General features: G+C 45.2%; 1 protein-coding gene across 1 annotated transcript in view; it reads left to right on the forward strand.

Annotated features, from left to right (window-relative positions):
- Nucleotides 1-8,081: 8,081 nt before the first annotated feature.
- The window catches only part of LOC120383787 (heparan sulfate glucosamine 3-O-sulfotransferase 3A1-like), an 80,106-nt gene continuing 68,103 nt past the window's right edge, over nt 8,082-20,084 (forward strand). The window contains 2 exon segments of the mRNA XM_039502043.1: nt 8,082-8,951; nt 8,954-9,340. Coding sequence (XP_039357977.1) covers nt 8,830-8,951; nt 8,954-9,340 — 509 coding nt within the window. The 5' untranslated portion in view covers nt 8,082-8,829.

Below are 20,084 nucleotides of genomic sequence, written 5' to 3' on the forward strand. Positions count from 1 at the left end.
ATGAAAAATCCACTAGGACAAAACCAGAGTTCAAGAGAGAGCTCTGCAGCCCGGTGATCCATGCAACAGCATTTGCTTTGCAAAGGCCAGCTTTAAATCTGTCTCTCAGGCTGGATCACACATGCTATGAGTTAGGTGGCCTCAGTGGAATTCCTAGCGGACAATACGTACGTCCCCACAATTCAGAGGCAAAAAGTCCTTGAACTTTCAGTGCAATTTCAAGGAGGGGAAAGCCCAGGAGATTACTGAGATCAATAGAGGATTTGGGTAAAACAGGACCCTCCATTGACTCCTCTCCTCTGGGCTCTCAAATCCTCAGGCTGCTGCTGGCCCAGCCCCATTAGCTATTGTTCCTATTCATTCTAAATGAAGGGGCTTTTGTCACAGAAACCCGTTCGGGGTCAGCCTGCCCCTTGGTTATCAATCTGGCTCTCTCTCCTCTGTTCATTACCCCACCTCCCCTGGTACAATGGGATGTTTTCTTCTGGAGCAGCTTCCTGACACCAAGTGGCTCCCTTTGGCTTCCAACTTTGTAATGAGATGTCAGGATGTGCAAGCCCCAGGCACCCACGTCCCCTCGCCCCCAAATTCCCAGTTTAACTCCTGGTCCTATCTACATTATGGGAGCTGCTAGTAAAAAAGAAAAAAAATCAATCAATCAATGAAATTCTAATAGAGGCTGTAACTGGCCACCCATTAATGACGCATCCAAGGTGTCATGTGCTGTAACTTGCATTCCCACAGACTCCTAAATAGTATGGAAAAAACCTTCCTAACCCAGAGAATGGCACAGGCCAACCTGTGCAAAAGGGACTCCTGCTTCTGGGCGCCCGACGCCCCTCCACTGGGACCCAATTCTCAGAAGGTGTCTGCTCAGCACTTCTTGCAAATCAGGCCCCTTTAAGGTACCTCAGTTTGTGACATCCCCCCCCAAATTAAGCTCCCCCCCCAAATCACTAGCCACTTTTGAAGATGCAGGCTGTATTTTCAGAGAATAGGCCAGATCCTCCTGCCATTGAAGTCAGCGAGTGTCTTGCCATTAACTTCAACGGGAGAACTGTGCTCACTGCCAGAAATATAACCAAAAAACCAATTTACAGTCGTATCAGATAGTTGGGCTGGGGCCAGGTATGGGATGGTTCAATCCCCAAAAAAGGAGAAGTTGAGGAAACTAGTGAGCAAGTGCAAACAGTGCAGTCTGATGACAGTCTGTAAGTCATGTTAGCACTAGTATCTGCTGTTCAGGCAAGGCAGCATGATCCAGTGTGAAGGACAAAGGCCTGAGAATAACTAGTATTGGGATCTATTCCCAGCTGTGCTTCTGACTTGCCGGACTAGCTTGGAGGATGGATTTAACCTCCCAGTGTCGCAATTCCCATCTGTGAAAAGGGGGATAATGGTGCTCAACCACCCTTGAAAAGAGCTCTGAGATTTACTGATGAAACGCAACATAGCCCTGATTCAGCAAAACTCTTACGCCGAGATAACTTTAAGCATGTGCTTAAATCCCATTGATTTCACTCGGCTGTAGATCAAGCCTTGTACATCCTAAAGGCTAAAAGCATGTTTACAATAAACTTCCTACATTTCTCTCCTTTTCCCTCCAAAAAAGGTTGCTTGTAAGATTTGAGAAAAAAATTGTTTTCTGAGATTCAGCTGAAAACAAGGAATCTCTTTGAGGAAATACTGTGATCAGTTCAGGAACCATCCCACAAGCACCTGCAGGATTTTATATTTCTTTTTCATTTATTTATCACATCTTCAAAAATTTATGAGCAATTTAAATGAGGAGAAGAAGAAGAAAGTGAAACAAAGAATACACTAGCCATCAGTGAAGGGGATCTGGCTATAGAATGAACGTCCAGGGAGGAATAGATGAATCCAGAGTCTTTACAATCTTTCAAAAACAACGAGGAGTCCTTGTGGAACCTTAGAGAGTAACAAACTCATTTGGGCATAAGCTTTTGTGGGCTAAAACCCACTTCATCAGATGCATGGAGTGAAAAATACAGTAGGCAGGTATATATGTTACAGCACATGAAAAGATGGGAGTTACCTTATGAAGTAAGGGGGTCAGTGCTAACGAGGCCAATTCAGACAGAGTGGATGTAGCCTATTTCCAACAGTTGACAAGAAGGGGTAAATATCAACAGAGGGAAAATTACTTTTTGTAGTGCTAACGAGGGTGGATGTGGCCCATTCCCAATAGTTGACAAGAAGGGGTGAGTATCAACAGAGGGAAATTTACTTTTTGAAGTGACCCAGCCACTCCCAGTCTTTATTCAGACCTAATTTGATGGTGTCAAGTCAGGGGCAACTCTAGACATTTCGCCGCCCCAAGCACGGCGGCACGCCGCAGGGGGGGCGCTCTGCCGGTCGCCGGTCCCGCGGCTCCGGTGGACCTCCCGCAGGCGTGCCTGTGGAGGGTCCGCTGGTCCCGCGGCTCCACCGGACCCTCCGCAGGCAAGCCGCCAAAGGCTGCCTGCCTGCCACCCTCCCAGCGACCGGCAGAGCACCCTCCGCGGCATGCCGCCCCAAGCATGAGCTTGGCGTGCTGGGGCCTGGAGCTGCCCGTGTCAAGTTTGCAAATTAATTTCAGTTTTGCAGTTTCTCATTGAAGTCTGTTTTTGAAGTTTTTTTTGTTGAAGAATGGCCACTTTTAAGTCTGTTATTGAGTGTCCAGGGAGATTGAAGTGCTTTCCTACCGGTTTTTGAATGTTACCAGGGCTTTGGAGCTGTGATCCGGCTCCGCTCCAGCTCCAGGCAAAAACCTGCACCTCCACTGCTCCAGAGCTGCTCCGTGCTCCAGCTCCGTGCTCCTCTCCAAAGTCCTGAATGTTACAATTGTTGATGCCTGATTTGTCTCCATTTATTCTCTTGCATAGAGATTGTCCGGTTTAGCCAATGTACATGCCAGAGGAGCATTGCTGGCTCATGATGGCATATATCACATTGGTAGATGTGCAGGTGAACGAGCCCCTGACGGTGTGGCTGATGTGGTTAGGTCCTATGATGGTGTCCCTTGAATAGATATGCAGACAGAGTTGGAAAGGGGTTTGTTGCAGGGATTGGTTCCTGGATTAGTATTTTTGTTGTGTGGTGCGTAGTTGCTGGTGAGTATTTGCTTCAGGTTGGGGGGCTGTCTATAAGCAAGGACTGGCCTGTCTCCCAAGGTCTGTGAGAGTGAGGGATCGTCCTTCAGGATAGATTGTAGATCCTTGATGATACGCTGGAGAGGTTTTAGTTGGGTGTAGCTGACGGCATTCTGTTACTTTCTTTGCTGGGCCTGTCCAGATGTTCAGAAATCCTGCCAATCCTGAGAAAGCTTCCCCCCCATAACAGAAATAAGATTCACAGCATCGAACACCATTTGTGCTTCCTTTAAAGCCTCAGACAGGGCTTCCAAAGAGAATAGCCAGAGAGTCCATGAAGTCTGCTAGGGAATTAAGGATATGCTGTTGTGGAAGGTACTCAGCTGGTGGTGGCTGGCAATGCAAAACCTTAAGATAGCTAGATAGATTAGCTAAAACTATAAAAGAAAGGAGAAAAGGGCAGAACAAAAATATAACTGAATCTGTCATGATGGCAAAATGTGTATCAATATTGCTGTGTTCAGTGGAACTACAGTGTGAAACTTCCCTTGTTCTGAAGTGCAAACTTCCTGAAAAATCATGAATATTACACTGAAAAATGGTTATTTTGTATTAAAGCTGAAACAGTTGAGGTGCGTACATTCACAAATATAGATAAATAGATTGTACTCTTCTAATAGTTCTAACATTAGAAGTACAATATTCAGCAAACAGTGTTTATACCAAAATGCATAAATCTAGAATAGAAATATTAACAAGACTTAATCTTGAACCCCAATTGGTGCCAAACTCTGCCTCCAGATCCACGCCTTTAAGAACATAAGAACATAAGAAAGGCCGTACCGGGTCAGACCAAAGGTCCATCTAGCCCAGTATCTGTCTACCAACAGTGGCCAATGCCAGGTGCCCCTGAGGGAGTGAACCTAACAGGCAATGATCAAGTGATCTCTCTCCTGCCATCCATCTCCATCCTCTGACAAACAGAGGCTAGGGACACCATTCTTACCCATCCTGGCTAATAGCCATTTATGGACTTAGCCACCATGAATTTATCCAGTCCCCTTTTAAACATTGTTATAGTCCTAGCCTTCACAACCTCCTCAGGTAAGGAGTTCCACAAGTTGACTGTGCGCTGCGTGAAGAAGAACTTCCTTTTATTTGTTTTAAACCTGCTGCCTATTAATTTCATTTGGTGACCCCTAGTTCTTGTATTATGGGAATAAGTAAATAACTTTTCCTTATCCACTTTCTCAACATCACTCATGATTTTATATACCTCTATCATGTCCCCCCTTAGTCTTCTCTTTTCCAAGCTGAAGAGTCCTAGCCTCTTTAATCTTTCCTCATATGGGACCTTCTCTAAACCCCTAATCATTTTAGTTGCTCTTTTCTGAACCTTTTCTAGTGCTAGAATATCTTTTTTGAGGTGAGGAGACCACATCTGTACACAGTATTCGAGATGTGGGTGTACCAAGGATTTATATAAGGGCAATAATATATTCTCAGTCTTACTCTCTATCCCCTTTTTAATGATTCCTAACATCCTGTTTGCTTTTTTGACCGCCTCTGCACACTGCGTGGACATCTTCAGAGAACTATCCACGATAACTCCAAGATCTTTTTCCTGACTCGTTGTAGCTAAATTAGCCCCCATCATGTTGTATGTATAGTTGGGGTTATTTTTTCCAATGTGCATTACTTTACATTTATCCACATTAAATTTCATTTGCCATTTTGTTGCCCAATCACTTAGTTTTGTGAGATCTTTTTGAAGTTCTTCACAATCTGCTTTGGTCTTAACTATCTTGAGTAGTTTAGTGTCATCTGCAAACTTTGCCACCTCACTGTTTACCCCTTTCTCCAGATCATTTATGAATAAATTGAATAGGATTGGTCCTAGGACTGACCCTTGGGGAACACCACTAGTTACCCCTCTCAATTCTGAGAATTTACCATTAATTCTTACCCTTTGTTCCCTGTCCTTTAACCAGTTCTCAATCCACGAAAGGACCTTTCCTTTTATCCCATGACAGCTTAATTTACGTAAGAGCCTTTGGTGAGGGACCTTGTCAAAGGCTTTCTGGAAATCTAAGTACACTATGTCCACCAGATCCCCCTTGTCCACATGTTTGTTGATCCCTTCAAAGAACTCTAATAGATTAGTAAGACACGATTTCCCTTTACAGAAACCATGTTAACTATTTCTCAAGAGTTTATGTTTTTCTATGTGTCTGATAATTTTATTCTTTACTATTGTTTCAACTAATTTGCCCGGTACCGATGTTAGACTTACTGGTCTGTAATTGCCGGGATCACCCCTAGAGCCCTTTTTAAATATTGGCGTTACATTAGCTAACTTCCAGTCATTGGGTACCGAAGCCGATTTAAAGGACAGGTTACAAACCTTAGTTAATAGTTCCGCAACTTCACATTTGAGTTCTTTCAGAACTCTTGGGTGAATGCCATCTGGTCCCGGTGACTTGTTAATGTTGAGTTTATCAATTAATTCCAAAACCTCCTCTAGTGACACTTCAATCTGTGACAGTTCCTCAGATTTGTCACCTACAAAAGCCAGCTCAGGTTTTACCCTAAGTGAAGTGAACGGGATTTGTGCATGCACACCTGCAGTGGTGCCAATTCAGATGTTTCTTGGGGAGGTCAAATTCCAGTCCCCTCCCAGCCAGGACCCCATTCCTGTCCTATTTTATCCCTTCTTCCCAGAGGGACACTGGGTCTCCCTCAGCCAGGGAATCGCTCCTCTCTCTTACCTATAGTGCATGAGCTGGTGCTGCCAGGAGTCGAGTTCTCAGGGGACTCCTCTGTGCCTCATTGTACAGGAGGAGCCTCCCTGTGTGCCAGGTCACAATGCTATTCACTGATTTGGCCCAGCCACTCCTCTGTCTGTATGGAGGGGAAGATGAGTAAAATTTCAGTGGCATTGTGACCACAGAGCTAGTCATGCAACCAGAGGACCTAAACTTTACTCTTTTTTTCCCAAATGAAAGCTGAGAGTCTAATCTAGCCACATGCCTCCAAGAACTTTAAGAAAAAACATCAAATATCACAAGACTTGTGATAATATCACAAGAGCTGACACCTGTAGAGAGACACACACCCTGTGCCAATGTGCTCTCTTATGGAGACTTCACTTTTGTTCTTTCTTGATTTTGTTTTCCTTAGTCTACTCTAAAATAACAGTTATTCAAATTGAAAATACAGGTTGCTCTATATGTCTGGAAAAAACATAACAACCAGCGTAAAGAAATCAAGCTGCATTAAATTGATCAGAGTCATTATATAAGACCTGCTTCCAATATCACTGAAGTCAGCTAAGTTTGCTCGCTGACTTTTATAGGCTTTGTATTGGAGGCCACATTTACAAAAATATTTAGGGACTTACGATGCAGATAGATATCTAGCTGGGGTTAAATGCCTAACTTGTTCAGGCCCTTTAGTAAATACCACTAGGTGCACTTATATGCATCTTTAAGTACCTAAATACCTTGGTAAATCTTGCCCCAGGCCCATAAAGTAAGCCAGTTTCACAAATTTTAGATAAGCAATTTTCTCCAGTTACCATGTATCAGGAGTGGGAAAAAAAAGTGTTATCAAATTTCTAAGCAGACCTAGTAGAATAATTCATTGTAAATATTTGTTACAAAGTATAGTCTGTTTTCTATTTACAAACACATTTGTATAACTCAACCCACGCTGCAGATGGCTAAATAGTATTCATTGCAATTTTTTTATCTTCTTTGAATAATTTGAAAATATACAAGCTCTACTTCCAAGTAGCTGCTGAAGTCTAATTGCTTAGCTACATCCACACCAAATAAACAGAAGAAAAAATCCAAGTGTTTCATGTGTAAGTGTGTTTAAAAACTCTATAATCTATGACAAACATTTCATATTAAAAGGACATTCCCACAGGCAATGAAATAATGAAGCCCTTAGTATCAGGCATTCCAGGCATGAAGATGATAGCTATTTCAACATTTTATTTACTCTCAAAGGAGAATAATAAATTCTGAAAGCAATATGTGTATATTTATGACAAACTGAGCACCCAGTCATGCAACTCGATCCTGAAAGCGTAAGTGTGTTCCATTGAAATTGTTGGGGCTGGATCTGGTTTCAGGACTTTGTGTACTTTATAAATTGCTTCCTACCAGTCTGTGACCGGAATCCTGCAAAGATTTATGCATATGCCTAATTTTATACATTTGAGTAGTCTCATTGATTTCAGTGGGATTACTCCTATGTGTAAAATTACTCATGTGCATGAGTATTTGCAGGATCAGGGCCTAAATCAGAAATTTGTGCTCCAATACCATGGTGATGGATATAGTATGAAAACCTAGGTGGATGGATGGTTACACAGTCAGATACAGTACTGGATAGGTCGATACTCCAGGTTTGTCTTGATACAAAGCCCTTATGGAAAAGTCCTATAGAATTTAATAGAGAATTGAGATATTTTTAAGCTATAGAATATTACAATTCTCTACGAAATTCTAGAGGATGATTTAAAATAGGGGTCTATAGAAATCACCCCAAACCCTATAGAATCTAATAGGATGAGATCCTTTCTATAGAATGTTTAAACCATCCTATAAAATGCTGGAGCGAGGACACAATTCTCTATTAATACATCCTATAGGATGTCTTAAAGATTCAATAGAAAGTAGATCATTCATTATTAAATCCCATAGGGTTTTAGAATAATTTCGACAGACCCCTATTACATTTCTCTAGAACCCTACTTCATTTCATCTCTAGTTATAATCCTAATAGAGCTTCCTCCATAAAAAGCAGCGACTTCTGTGCTTGCTCTGTTTGAAACATGTTTGGTGAAGAAGTAGCTATCAAACGCTTAGGGTGAATTACAAACTGTTTTCCCCCTAAATCTGCCTGAGCTTGTGACAATAGAGAATGAGATGAACCTTTAGCTACGAAATCCTAGCGACTAGGGCAGGGGGGTGGGGTATTCAGCGCAGCCCACGCCCCTCTCACTCCATTGGGTCACCAGCAAGGGCTGCACGACCCCCCCGCCTGCAGAGTCCAGCCCCGGCTCTGCGCTCCGCATTCCCCTCGCTCAGGGGCGCGTCCCGCTCGCTGCCTTTGGAGAAGTTTTGCTCCAGCTCCACGTGTGGCAGCAGCTGGAGGCGAGAGGGGCGGTGACAGCAGCCCGGAGCGCTCCCCCCTAGGCAGGTCTCGTCAGCCCAGGTGGCAAGAGAGCGGAGCCAGAGGCTGCAGCCGGAGGAGGGAGGCGAAGCCGGGAGCCTGGAGTGGCTCCGTCCCGTTGGTTCGCAGCGATTCTCCCCTGCCGGGGATGCGCCGGGGCTGGTGGCGAGCAGCTGCTGCTTCGGTCTTGCAGACTGTGACCCCCGATCCCACTGCCAGGGGACTGGCCGGGCGGGGGCCGGCGATAGGCAGGACCGGGACCTGAGCTCAGGGACTCCGTTAGCGACTCGCCCTCCGCTGGGAGACGGGATCCGTTCGCGTCGGGGCTGCCCCGCCTGCGGACGATGCCCCCCTGAAGCATCCCCCTTAAGAGACCCGGGGGAGGGGGGACACAGCCCTGCGCCCCCTCCCAGCTCCAGGGCAGTGACGATGCGGCCCGGGGCAGCCCTGCGCCCCCCCGCTCGCTGCTGACTCCGGGGGCGGGGGCCATGGCGCCTGGCTGGGGGGCCGCCTAGCATGGCGGGGGGGGGCCGGGCAGATGCCTCGGGCTAGCATGGCAGGGAGCGGGCCGCCTGCCCCCGCCGCCTGCCCCGAGCCTCTGCCCCGCAGCGTCTTCAAGAAGTTCCTGCTGATGCTCATGTCCCTGCTCATGTCCCTCTACGTCTTCTACTGCCTGGCCGAGCGCTGCCCCAGCCTGCCCGGGCCCCTGCTGGCGGCCGCCCCGGAGCAGGCGGCGGGCGGCGGCGGGCGGCTGGAGCCCGGGTCCCCTCGCTGCCCAGCTGGCCGCCGGCGGCCCGGAGGAAGCGGCCGAAGCAGCCGCGGCGGCGGCCCGAGGCGCCCGGGCGAGGCGCGGGGTCGGGCGGCGGCGGGGAGCCCCCGGGCACGCTGGCCCTGCTGCTGGGCGAGGGCAGCAAGCGGCTGCCGCAGGCCATCATCGTGGGCGTGAAGAAGGGCGGCACGCGGGCGCTGCTGGAGTTCCTGCGCGTGCACCCCGACGTGCGGGCCGCGGGGGCCGAGCCCCACTTCTTCGACCGCGGCTACGAGCGGGGCTTCGCCTGGTACAGGTAGGGGACGGGGGGGGGGGAGAGGAAGCCGCTGCCCCCGCGGCTCCGCCGGGGCTGGGAGGGGGAGTTACAGAGGTGTCCCGCTCCCGCCCTGATCCCCAAAGACACCCCATAGCCCCGATCCCCAAAGACCCCTCAGTCAGAGCCCCCAGCCCTGATCCCCAAAGACACCTCATAGCCCTGATCCCCAAAGACACCCCATAGCCCCGATCCCCAAAGACCCCTCAGACAGAGCCCCCAGCCCTGATCCCCAAAGACCCCTCAGACAGAGCCCCCAGCCCTGATCCCCAAAGACACCTCAGAGCCTCCAGCCCTGATCCCCAAATACACCCCCTAGCCCCAAACACACCCCAGCCCTGATCCCCCAAGACACCCCATAGCCCTGATCCCTGACCCTCAAAGGCCCCCATAGCCCCCAGACTCGATCCCCGTAACCCCTCCCAGGCCTTGATTCCCATAGCCCCGATCCTCATATCCCCCCATAGCCCTCATCCCCAGACACCCCCTCACCCTGATCCCTGTAGCCTCTCCAGCCCCCCAGTTCTGATTCCCAGACACCTGTAGCCCAGCAGCCCTGATCATTGAAGTCACCCTATAATCCCCACTCCAGCCCTGATCCTCAAAGCCCTTCCCAGCCCTGATCCTCAAAGTTTCCTCTGCCTCTCCAACCTCCATAGCCTTCCGCACATCCGTTCCCAAATGCCTGCCAGGATCAGGTCATGGAACATGAGCAGCAATGTCTCATTTGTCCACAGTTGCATCAGTGAAGGGGAAACCGGGTGGGGGAGAGAAGAGGGAAACAGTACTTATCCTAACCCCATCAGCGCAGGGGGAGCCCAGCGTGTGGGGAGGCCACAGCAAAAGTCATTTTATAAGGAGGGTTCCTCTCAGGGACAATCGGCTCTTGAAATGGCCTCCAAAGTTTTCAACCACCTATAGCATGTGATTCATTTAGTGACTGGCTCGTTTTCTTCATAAGGCTTCTTTAGTGATTAAAACAAACAAAAAAGCAATAGGCATTCATACCCCCTCCTCCTCCTTATTAAGGAAGGGAAGTACCATGTCAGGGTGTTTAGGAATTGTTGGGTGGTTTTAAGGTATATTTTGAAGGCTAAGGGCAAGTCTACACTACAAAACTAAGTTGACCTAAGTTACGTCCAGGTACAGCCACTGCAGTAATTGAATCAGTTTTACATGTCCACAGTACGCTCACTGTATCATCTGTGTGTGTCCTCACCAGGAGCTCTTGCCCCGATTTAACTGCCAGAGTGGGGCATTGTGGGACAGTTTCTGAAAGGCAGCAGCAGTCTAGACTGACACTGTGTTGACCTACTTACATCAACTTAAGTGCTACCCCCCTTGCACAGGTGGAGTTATTATGTCGGTATAGTGGGTGAGTTACATCAGAGAGAGCTACATTTGAGTGTAGATGCTTACAGGGTTAGGTTGATGTAAGCTGCCTTATGTCAACCTAGCTCTGTAGTGTAAACCGGGCCTAAGTTGATAAACTATATTTTGAAAGTCTGGCTCAAGGTACTATCAGTTGTGTTTTTCTGCTGTGATGATCTAAAAGATTTAACTCAGCATTTCACTGGATTTTTTTGTGTGTGTTTGCAACTTCCATGTACTTAACTTTACACACACGCTGGGATTGCTCAAGTGTGTAAAATTGAACATGTTTACAGGATCAGGGCCTAAATCACTATTTTCAGTGGAAATTTGGCTGATAATTTTAGACACCATCCTGATACGAACATTTCTTTAGATGATCTTAAAAAGACTTGCTGCAAAAAAACTGAACTTTTTGTTTTTAAAAAAATGTCTCCTGGGAAAACTAAACTGCTTGTGGATGAACGTAGATGAAAACTTAGCAATACACTTCAGAGCCCTGCCTTTGTTCGATTTTTGTGTTTTGTAAACTGCCTGTCTCATCTTTCTTTTTAAGAAGGAAAAATATCATGTGGAAGAAAGCCTCAGAATTCCCTGAAATTTGCTGTTGTATTTGTAAAATCAGATAGTAATCCCTGTGAAAATGAGATAACATTGTATTTTAAAGGAAGCAACTGACAGTGTGGAAACAAATATGCTATCAGGTATTACAAAATCAAGCAAATAAACAACCCGTAAGAATCTAGTCTTTAAAATATATTTCCTCCATTTAAGTATGAGGAAAGTTGTATGTTTCACTCATAATTTTGGGCAATCTGATATTAATAAGAATGTCAGTGGTAGTAATTATCCATAAATAGCCATGAACAAAGTCAGGAAAGAAAGCAAATGTTGTGAAGGTGTCTTTGTTTTATGGTTTTGTTAAAGTAATTAATTTTTCATTTGCAGGAAAAGAAAGTAAGTGTGAGCTCTTGACAACGTGAAAACAGACATTAAAGCCATAGGGCAATACTTCTAGTGTTATTAGTTAGATTTTTTTTTTCTGATGGGTCGTAGTAATTTAAAGTTAATAAAGTTGTGTCCTCTGGCAAGTTCATATGAAAACGACTTGATGGCTCTAAGAATAGGTTGTCCTTCTTTTGCACAATAGAAATATTGGGTTTTTGCATCTGGCAAACAAGCAAAAAAGAAGGGAGTTGAAGTCACTCTAAAACTTGTATCTAATTGTCATTTAATTCTTACTGATGTTTTAGTGGAGGGTGGTATTTGGTTAAGATTGTGATGATTATACTGAAATCAGCAGTATCATCATACTGAAAGTCAGAGTCTAGCTCGAGCATTTGTGCAATATATTTTTGCAAAGGGAAGAGACCACTGTACTTCCATATATCGCACTGGATAGAATGCACCTTATTTTCTCAGATTGCAGGGTGCGTTTTTTTTCTGAGAATAAAGATTTCCTCTTGGGAGGGCTGAAGCTGTCTACAAAATGATATTTTCAGTGTGCGCTTATCCAATTTTCCATGCACTGACCCTATATCAGAAAGGAAATATTAAAAACAAATCTGAAAACCTCAAGAACTTTAATCAACTCTTGACTTTGAAAAATAAACACATGGCTTTGGGAGAGGGTCTGCCATTATTTATGGTTGGTAATTCAGGAAGTCTGTTTCTTTGACAATGGATTCCTTGATTCATTGCAGAGGAGATGGCACTGTGGGTTGACCCAATCCTGGAAATCTTGTCTGAGCAAAGAATACAGAATCAGAGCATATGTCAGTGACCTACATTATTGCACAATATATTTCTTAGTGTCTGGGGTTTAATTTTCAAAGAGTTTGGGCTTGATCTGGTAGCTCTTGCCCATGTGAGTAGTTCCCCTTCAGTCACTTCATGTAATCACAGTGTTATACCATTTGATACTGGAGTGTTTACATTAATTGTTTCACTTTGTTTGCTGTTTGATGTGTTGAGTTTCACTGTTTTGCTGTTAGCTCTGTGGAGACTGAAGTACAGTGAGATCTTTGTATGGGGCTATTCATTACTAGGGACCCAATCCTGCAACCGTTACTCATGTGAGTAATCCGTACTAACATGTGTAGTTCCAGGGATGTCAGAGCTGCAGGATCAGAAAGTCGGTAATCAGTTAAATGGCTCTGTTTAAAAACATTATTTAAAAAAATCTTTGCATGTGTTTGTCATGATCTTTGAGTAGAACTGAATACTGGGAATATCGCCATATGTTTGCTAGTATCTCTTGATTGCTTGTCTTTGGAATCACCATCTTAGGTTTCAGATTTATTTTTATTTTCAAGCAGGCAGACTAAACAGCATCATTACAGGATATAAACATTTTAGTTCACTTTCGGTGGCCTTAGGGAATCTCCATGGGCACTGAATGCTTTATCTAAAATGTAACAAAAAGGGCCAGGATCTTTACACTGAAATGGAAAAGCCTTTAGATGCTAATATTCATAGATGTTTATTGACAGCAGCAGCTAAATAGCAGGCTTAAGGGAAGAGAGGGAATCAGTGGATTTTACATGTTTCATGAAGTTGATGTGTTTGGATTCTTGAGAGATCATTCAAATTAGACTGTATATTGTCACAACAGTGCCCCTCACAGGCTGAGAAGAGAGAAGCAATGTTGACCACAGAGGAGATAAAGGGAGAACATCTATTTGGAATAAAAGACGAGCTTTAGTAGCTGTTGCATGTTATCGTGAGATCCTTTTAATAGGGACGTAAGTGTTTGGAGAGACCGATACCAGAAGTAAAGCAAGATCAGATTATTTTTTAACCGATTAATTAAATTGTAATGCCTGTAGGATAGCAGACTCTTAAGGCAAAGAACTTGTAGCAAAGCTCTGTGCTAATAAGTGAAAGTCTCAACACCTACTGTGGTTCCAGACAATAAATGAAACCAATCTAAAATGCTGTATGTTAAATCAAGTGGAATAATCACCTCTCCTCTTAGACTGCATTGGGTCTGTTTAAAAGGCAGCTCGCCTACAGTGAGGTTTATTTAAAAACAATCTGTGATTGTATTTGGGAGGTGTGACACCTACATGTGCATTTGCATGTGGTTTGAATATCAAGGGAAGTTCAGTGCCTACACCAGCTTTCTCCATTTCAGTTTTGCGAGTACTTAGTTCATAAGGGAAGGAAGGAGGGGAAACAGCCCACAATGGTCTCATTGACTTTAAAACATAGAAATCTCTGCTCTGGTCCTGAACAAGTCTATTGAGTTGACAGAGTTCAATAGCAGGTGAGCCTGTGTATTAATAGAGCTGAGCCACCATCCCCTCTACCCAGCACATGACTGTATACAGCCTGGGGAAAACTTCAAGTCTTTGGGGTTAATGCAATCGAGTAAGAAATGTCTGAAAGAAAAATACGTGTTTGTTGATGGTAGTGTGAGCCTCGCTGTTTCTCTCTGATCCTTTGTTAGCTGTGCACTGATTCAGTCGCCCGTCGGAATGTCATTATGCTGTCAGTCACGCAGGGAACGTTTATTTCATATGTTTTAATCTCCCTGCCTTTGTAATGCTGCTGCCACTTGCACTAGAGAAAAGCTGAGCTAATGTCATTAGGCTACAGCGTTCTGCAAGAGATGAAAGATTACTCAAGGTTTCTCTGTCAGGCTGGAAGTTTCCACCCTGATGCCTCCAGACCTAGGAAGTTCCGTGTCCTTGTATCAATATCCTCTTGGGTTTTTTTTCCAAGGCAACCAGTAATGCTTGAGGGTCAAAGTGAGCTGGGAGTTGTTCAGTTCCTGAAAAGAATGGCAGGAAAAGCAAGTTCATAGCAGCTGGGAGCAGCTGTAAAGGACCTTCTTGTGCAGTGAGTTTCCCAGCCCCTGTGCCTCAAGCCTGGATTCACACAAAGAGTCTGAAATGAAATCGGAGCCTCCGGGACTCTGGAGGTCAGCCGCTATTGCGAGGTCGTATGGCCAGAGCTCATCTGGACGGCAAAGTTCAGAGGAGTGGAGTGGGAGTCATTTGCCACTCGGCGAGTGACCAGAGGAGAGTATGAATTTTGGGTAGGGTGGGAATGTTTTAAAAAGAACTAGCACGGGGGGGATGTTTTATAAAGAACTAGTGCAATGAATGAGAACTGCAAGCAGCCCAGATGGCCCAACCATCACGAGTAAAGTACTGCAGAGCAAACTACTTGATGTAAACACCAAAAGCCCTCTTCTCTCTAAGGGGAGGTGCGCTAGCAATTGTGAGCCACAACCGTCCTCAGTCATATCGCTATGCCTGGTAGGGGAGACTTTATGTACCGTACAAATTTCCTCAGGGTAAGTGAGATTTTTCCCCTTCGTCACGCAGCTTGGCTGACAGAGTCTTTGGTTTCTAGATGTTGATGTGTCCCCCACGATACTGGAACTGTGAGCCTTTATGTTGTTTGTATTCTCTGCGGCTAGATAATTATATTCAGGCATTCACTTGATCTTGATGCTTTCGGTTTTTTAATTCCTGGTTTATATTCCCCCCTCCCCCCCCGCCCCAAGTGTGCTCGTTGTCGGAAGTTTGGCCGTTAAAGTGGATTTAAGCGTTCCAATCCTTGTGTTCAAGGACAGAGTCATTATTTTTTGCCCGTTTTTTCTGTTCCAAGAGACGGTTTGTGTTGGGGAGACTGGAGTTCAGGAAAGCTCGTTTACATGAAGCCACAACTTTAAATGTTTTTGGGAGCGGCGCCTCGTTCTACGAACTCTGCTTCTCCCAAACACACTTGACTTGATGACAGCGTTGCCTGCAGATTGTAGAAGTGACTTTGCAACCTGCTTATAGGGAGCTTAGGCTGTGTAGGGAAGACAGTGGGAGAGAATGGGAATCCTGAATTATGTATTTGTGTTGTAGTGGGGCCTACAAAACCGAGTCATAGAACCATCGTGCATGGTGCTGTACAAACAACAAAGAAATCCCTGCCCCAAAGAGCTTACAATATGAGACAAGAGACAACCAGTCAGACAGACGGGGGAGTGCAGTGAGACAGTGTTGGCAGGTGTGATGGGCAGTGGTCCAAGCACACCAGCTGCCTAACTTGTGGAGATTTGTGTAGGCCTCATGGCAAAGGAGAGTTTTGAGGCGATGTCTGAAGGAGGTTAGTAAGGTCACTCTGTGGCCATTTAAAGGGAGTTCCTCAGCCTGAGGGGCAGCTGGGGGGACAGCACAAAGGAGCTTGTTTGAAAATTTGACACGTGGGCGATAGAAGCTGGCATCATCGAATGCAGCATAAGATGATGAATGGAGTCAGAGAGGGGAAGTGTTGTTCAGTGGTTCAGGTGCTCACCTGGTCTCAGGGGACCAGGTACAGTTCCCTGCTCTGCCATAGACTTCCTGTTTGACCTTGGGCAAGTCGCTTAGCTGCTCCGTGCCTCAGTTTCCCACCTGTACCGTGGGGATAATAGACCTGCCCTGTCTCACAGGGGTATTGTGAGGATAAATACATAAAGATTATGAGGTGCTCAGATACTGTGGTAATGGGGGCAGGGTCATAGACATACCTAAAACAGGGAGTCTGATCATCGGATTTCCTGTTACAAACTGACCATCAGGTTAGTGTGATATTTATCTGTGGGCAAAACACCTTCACTGTGAGGAAAACCCTACACGTGCTTCTGTAGCTGTGGAGCGTCCTCTGGCAGTGAACCTGCGGGCATGGGGTTGGGGCAGGAGAACTGTGCAAAGGGGATTACCTTGTACCTGATGCAGGGCTCCGTGTCCTTTAAAGGGTCAGATTCACCTGTATGGTCCAGCTGCTTTGAGTCACTCTTAAGATACAAAGCAGCCATAAACCCACTCAGACTGTTCAGTAAAACCAGATTTATGGCTGCTTTGCATTGCCGGAGTGTGCTGGTGAACGTGGAATGTCTTGATTAGGGCAAAGGTTGACTAGTTAAGAGAGTGAATAGACAAGTCCTCAGAGAAAGCTGAAAGAGACAAGTCCCTTCTATCAAAATCCCCTTCATAGCCTGTTTCTTACATCTGCACAATCTGACATTACTTGGGAACTAGCTTTTTTCACCTCTCTTCACTACGCGATGTAGAGCGCCATCTAGTGTGTGCTCATGGGGGAAGATTAAAAAAGCAACATTGATTCCACATACCCAGCACCCGGTGGGACCCAAATTTATTTTGGGTGGTTAATTTTTTGGGGATAAACTACAGGGGTTTTGTTTTGTTCAGCTATTTTCAAATAAATATCATCTTTGATTTCTTGCTTGTAGGGAGGCTGAAAAGATACGGCGTTCCTTTCATTTCTAGTCATTTAGGATAACTCGTTGTTTTGAACAGGAGGAGGTCTGTGACAGGGCAAGGTTTTCAAAAGAGCCCAGTTCCCATTTAGGCACCAGAATAAGCAGGCAGATGTTTTTAAGTGCTCTGCAGCCAATAACTCCCAGGCTTTCAGTGCTGAGCTGGGAGCTCTTTCAGAAGTGTGGCCTCACGTCTGGCTGCCTAAATGGGAGTGGAGCTCTCTTGAAGACTCAGTCCTGTTTGTGGGTTCTGAGCAGTATTGAGAATCTGGCTCTGTACATCAAAGACTTTGTAGGCAAAAGTCCCAAGGCCCAGTCCCATGGAAACCAGCTTTTGAAACACCATTTGGCTGTCATGGGAGGGGTTTAAGCTCATTTTCCTGCGATTAAGACTGAGGGTACGTCTACACAGCAGCAGGGCCGTGTAATTTCCCACTTGGGTAGACACGCATGAGGTAGCCCTGCTCAAGCTAGTGCTCAAGCCGCAATGGCATGTGTGGCGGCTTGAGCTAACCACCCGAGAATGTACCTTGGGGGCTGGGCAAGATCATATTCAGACAGCTAGTCTGAGGGTATGTCTACACTATGGAGATAGCGGCGTATACTCTGGAGGTTGTGTCGACATTGGTCAGTTCCCAGCTGCTGCGTAGACATATCCCGAGTGGCACATTTTAAAAGCATGCATGAAGCCAGCATAACAGTGATACACTTACCTCCATTTTTAAAGTAGCTGGTGCTATCTTTGATCTTGCAAACTCTTACTTACACAAATATCCCATACATAGGCCAGTAGTGCTGCTGCCTTCAGGGGGACTTTTGTGAGTAATTGTATTGAGACTTTGGTCCCTGGGTAGAAACCTGGCTCCATTGAGACAATGACAAAACTCCTAGTCACTTCACTGGAGCCAGGATTCATCCCCATATCTTTTGAAGCATAATAAGAAATTAGGCATATGGGAGTAGTTAGTTTCTTTCCAAAGTGCTCAGAAGAGGGAACAAGTGATGAGAAAACCTGAGAATAAAAATGTTCTTCCATCTCTCTCTCATGTACACATTAACACTTCTTAGCTACTAATTACACTTTTCTTTCCCTTGAGAATATAGGAGTAACCCAAACTGTCTGCATGCTGAAAGGGGGTAAGGGGAGAAGAGGTGATTGTTATGGTCATAAATCTTAGCAAATTCTCATTAAGTACCTTTATTATGGAAGGGAAGTGGATTAGGTTGCAGCTGTAGTTACATTCCTGGGGCCAACCCTATAGCACTTTCTCACATAAGGAGCCCAAAGTAAATCAGTGAGACTATTCATGTGAGTAAGGGCTGCAGGATTGGGCTCTTGCAGTTTATTGCTATGCTCTCTAGCTTCCTTACCCCAGATATCCCAGTTATTTCCAGCCCTTTTGGCGCTAATCTGCCTTCAGGGAAATTCAGTAGCTATGCAGAGACTTCATACAGTTTGTAAATTGAGGGACCTGATCCTGCAAGCCTGACTCTTTTGAGGAGTCCTTACTCATATGAGTAAGTCTGTTGGCTTCAGTGTGGTCTCCTCATGTGAGTAAACTCTACAGGATCATGCCTATAAATAGAGATTAAATGAATACTGTGGGGGAGGGGGTTCTAATTATTCTTAGTCTTTCTATTTCATCAACTATGTGATTCTGCTAGAAGAAAGATGCATATTTTTGTTCCTGCTGAGGTCTTTGCTTTCTTTTCTTTGCAGAGAAGTTCATAAGATAATGTTCCTGTTGCAACACCATCTGTTGCAGTGATACTATCTAAAGTTCCCCCAATCTCCCGCATTCTACAAACCTTGTTACTGGTTTAGTAATACGGCCTAGGACACTGCAAAAAGGAAATTCCACCCTTCGCCCTGTGGGATGCTTTGGAAGCCAGAGAGAGGCTGCATTCATTTGGCATTGATTTGTTGTTTAGATGTTTTTGATGTTGTACTGCAGAGGTGCCAGAATGTTGCTCTTTCAAGGCTGACCATGCTGGTAACGTGACACTTTATTTGCATAAATTGCCGCTGATTGCAGATGCCCCAGTATTTAACACAGGGGCAGCCTATGGTGGCTATGGTGCCCAGCATGCAATGCAGCATCTGGGTTCCATTGGCCTGCCACGACAATCTGAGATGTGAAGGTCTGCACCACCACGTGAAAGTAGGGAAAGGGAAACTAGTGGCAGCATTGTAGAACTCTGCAGATCTTGTGTGACCTGTTATCTACATCTTTATGTGCCCTGTAAATCAGGATCTGAATGATCAGGCTGAATTTTCAGTTTGACAGGCCTGATCTAACCCCCACAGAAAGTCTGGGGGGAATCTTCCCATTGATTTTGATGGAAATTTCACAGAATCATAGAAATCATAGAATTGTAGGACTGGAAAGGACCTTGATAGGTCATCTAGTCCAGTCCCCTGCACTGAGGCAGGACTAAGAATGATCTAGACCATCCCTGACAGGTGTTTGTCTAATCTGCTCTTTAAAACCCTAAAAAAGCATGCTGAAGAACTATTTGCTTTAATTCCCTCCACGGCATATGCCTTTTAAATACTTGCCTACAGCAGCAATTTCAGTTAAGTATAACACCTGGTAATAAAGGATTTCAGTTTTTAAAGGGTTTTTCTAATTTCATCATTAATACAAACACCGTCTTCCAATGTTTCTTCAAACACAAAGTCTTTTCTTTCTAACCTCTGCCCCAGTCTCTTTATATATAAACCAGTTCACTGCTGCAGGCATATCTAAATGAGATTTTCACTGTTTAGGATTCATGGGTTTCTTGCTTTCTTTGATCTTTTGATCTTCCTAATCGGTTGGGGGAAAACATTTTATAAAGTCTATTTGCAATGTTAAAATTCAGGTGCTTAAAATCCAAGTTCCTCCTCTTCTGATTGTAGCAAAAGTTTATAGTTTTCATTGCTTCAGTATTTTTCGTTTATTTTCTTCCTGAATCGTTAACTTCCTGTAATGGTCTCTGGGAAGCAGGAGAGGTTCTGTCTGGTTTAAGGAAGTGGCATGGGTTCTGGCTTGACCCACACGCTGTTTACCTAGCGAAGTAAAATGGGGCTTTGCTTGGATAGAACCCAAA

This window comes from Mauremys reevesii, linkage group 15 (genome assembly GCF_016161935.1).
Source record: "Mauremys reevesii isolate NIE-2019 linkage group 15, ASM1616193v1, whole genome shotgun sequence".
Taxonomy (NCBI): Eukaryota; Metazoa; Chordata; order Testudines; family Geoemydidae; genus Mauremys; species Mauremys reevesii.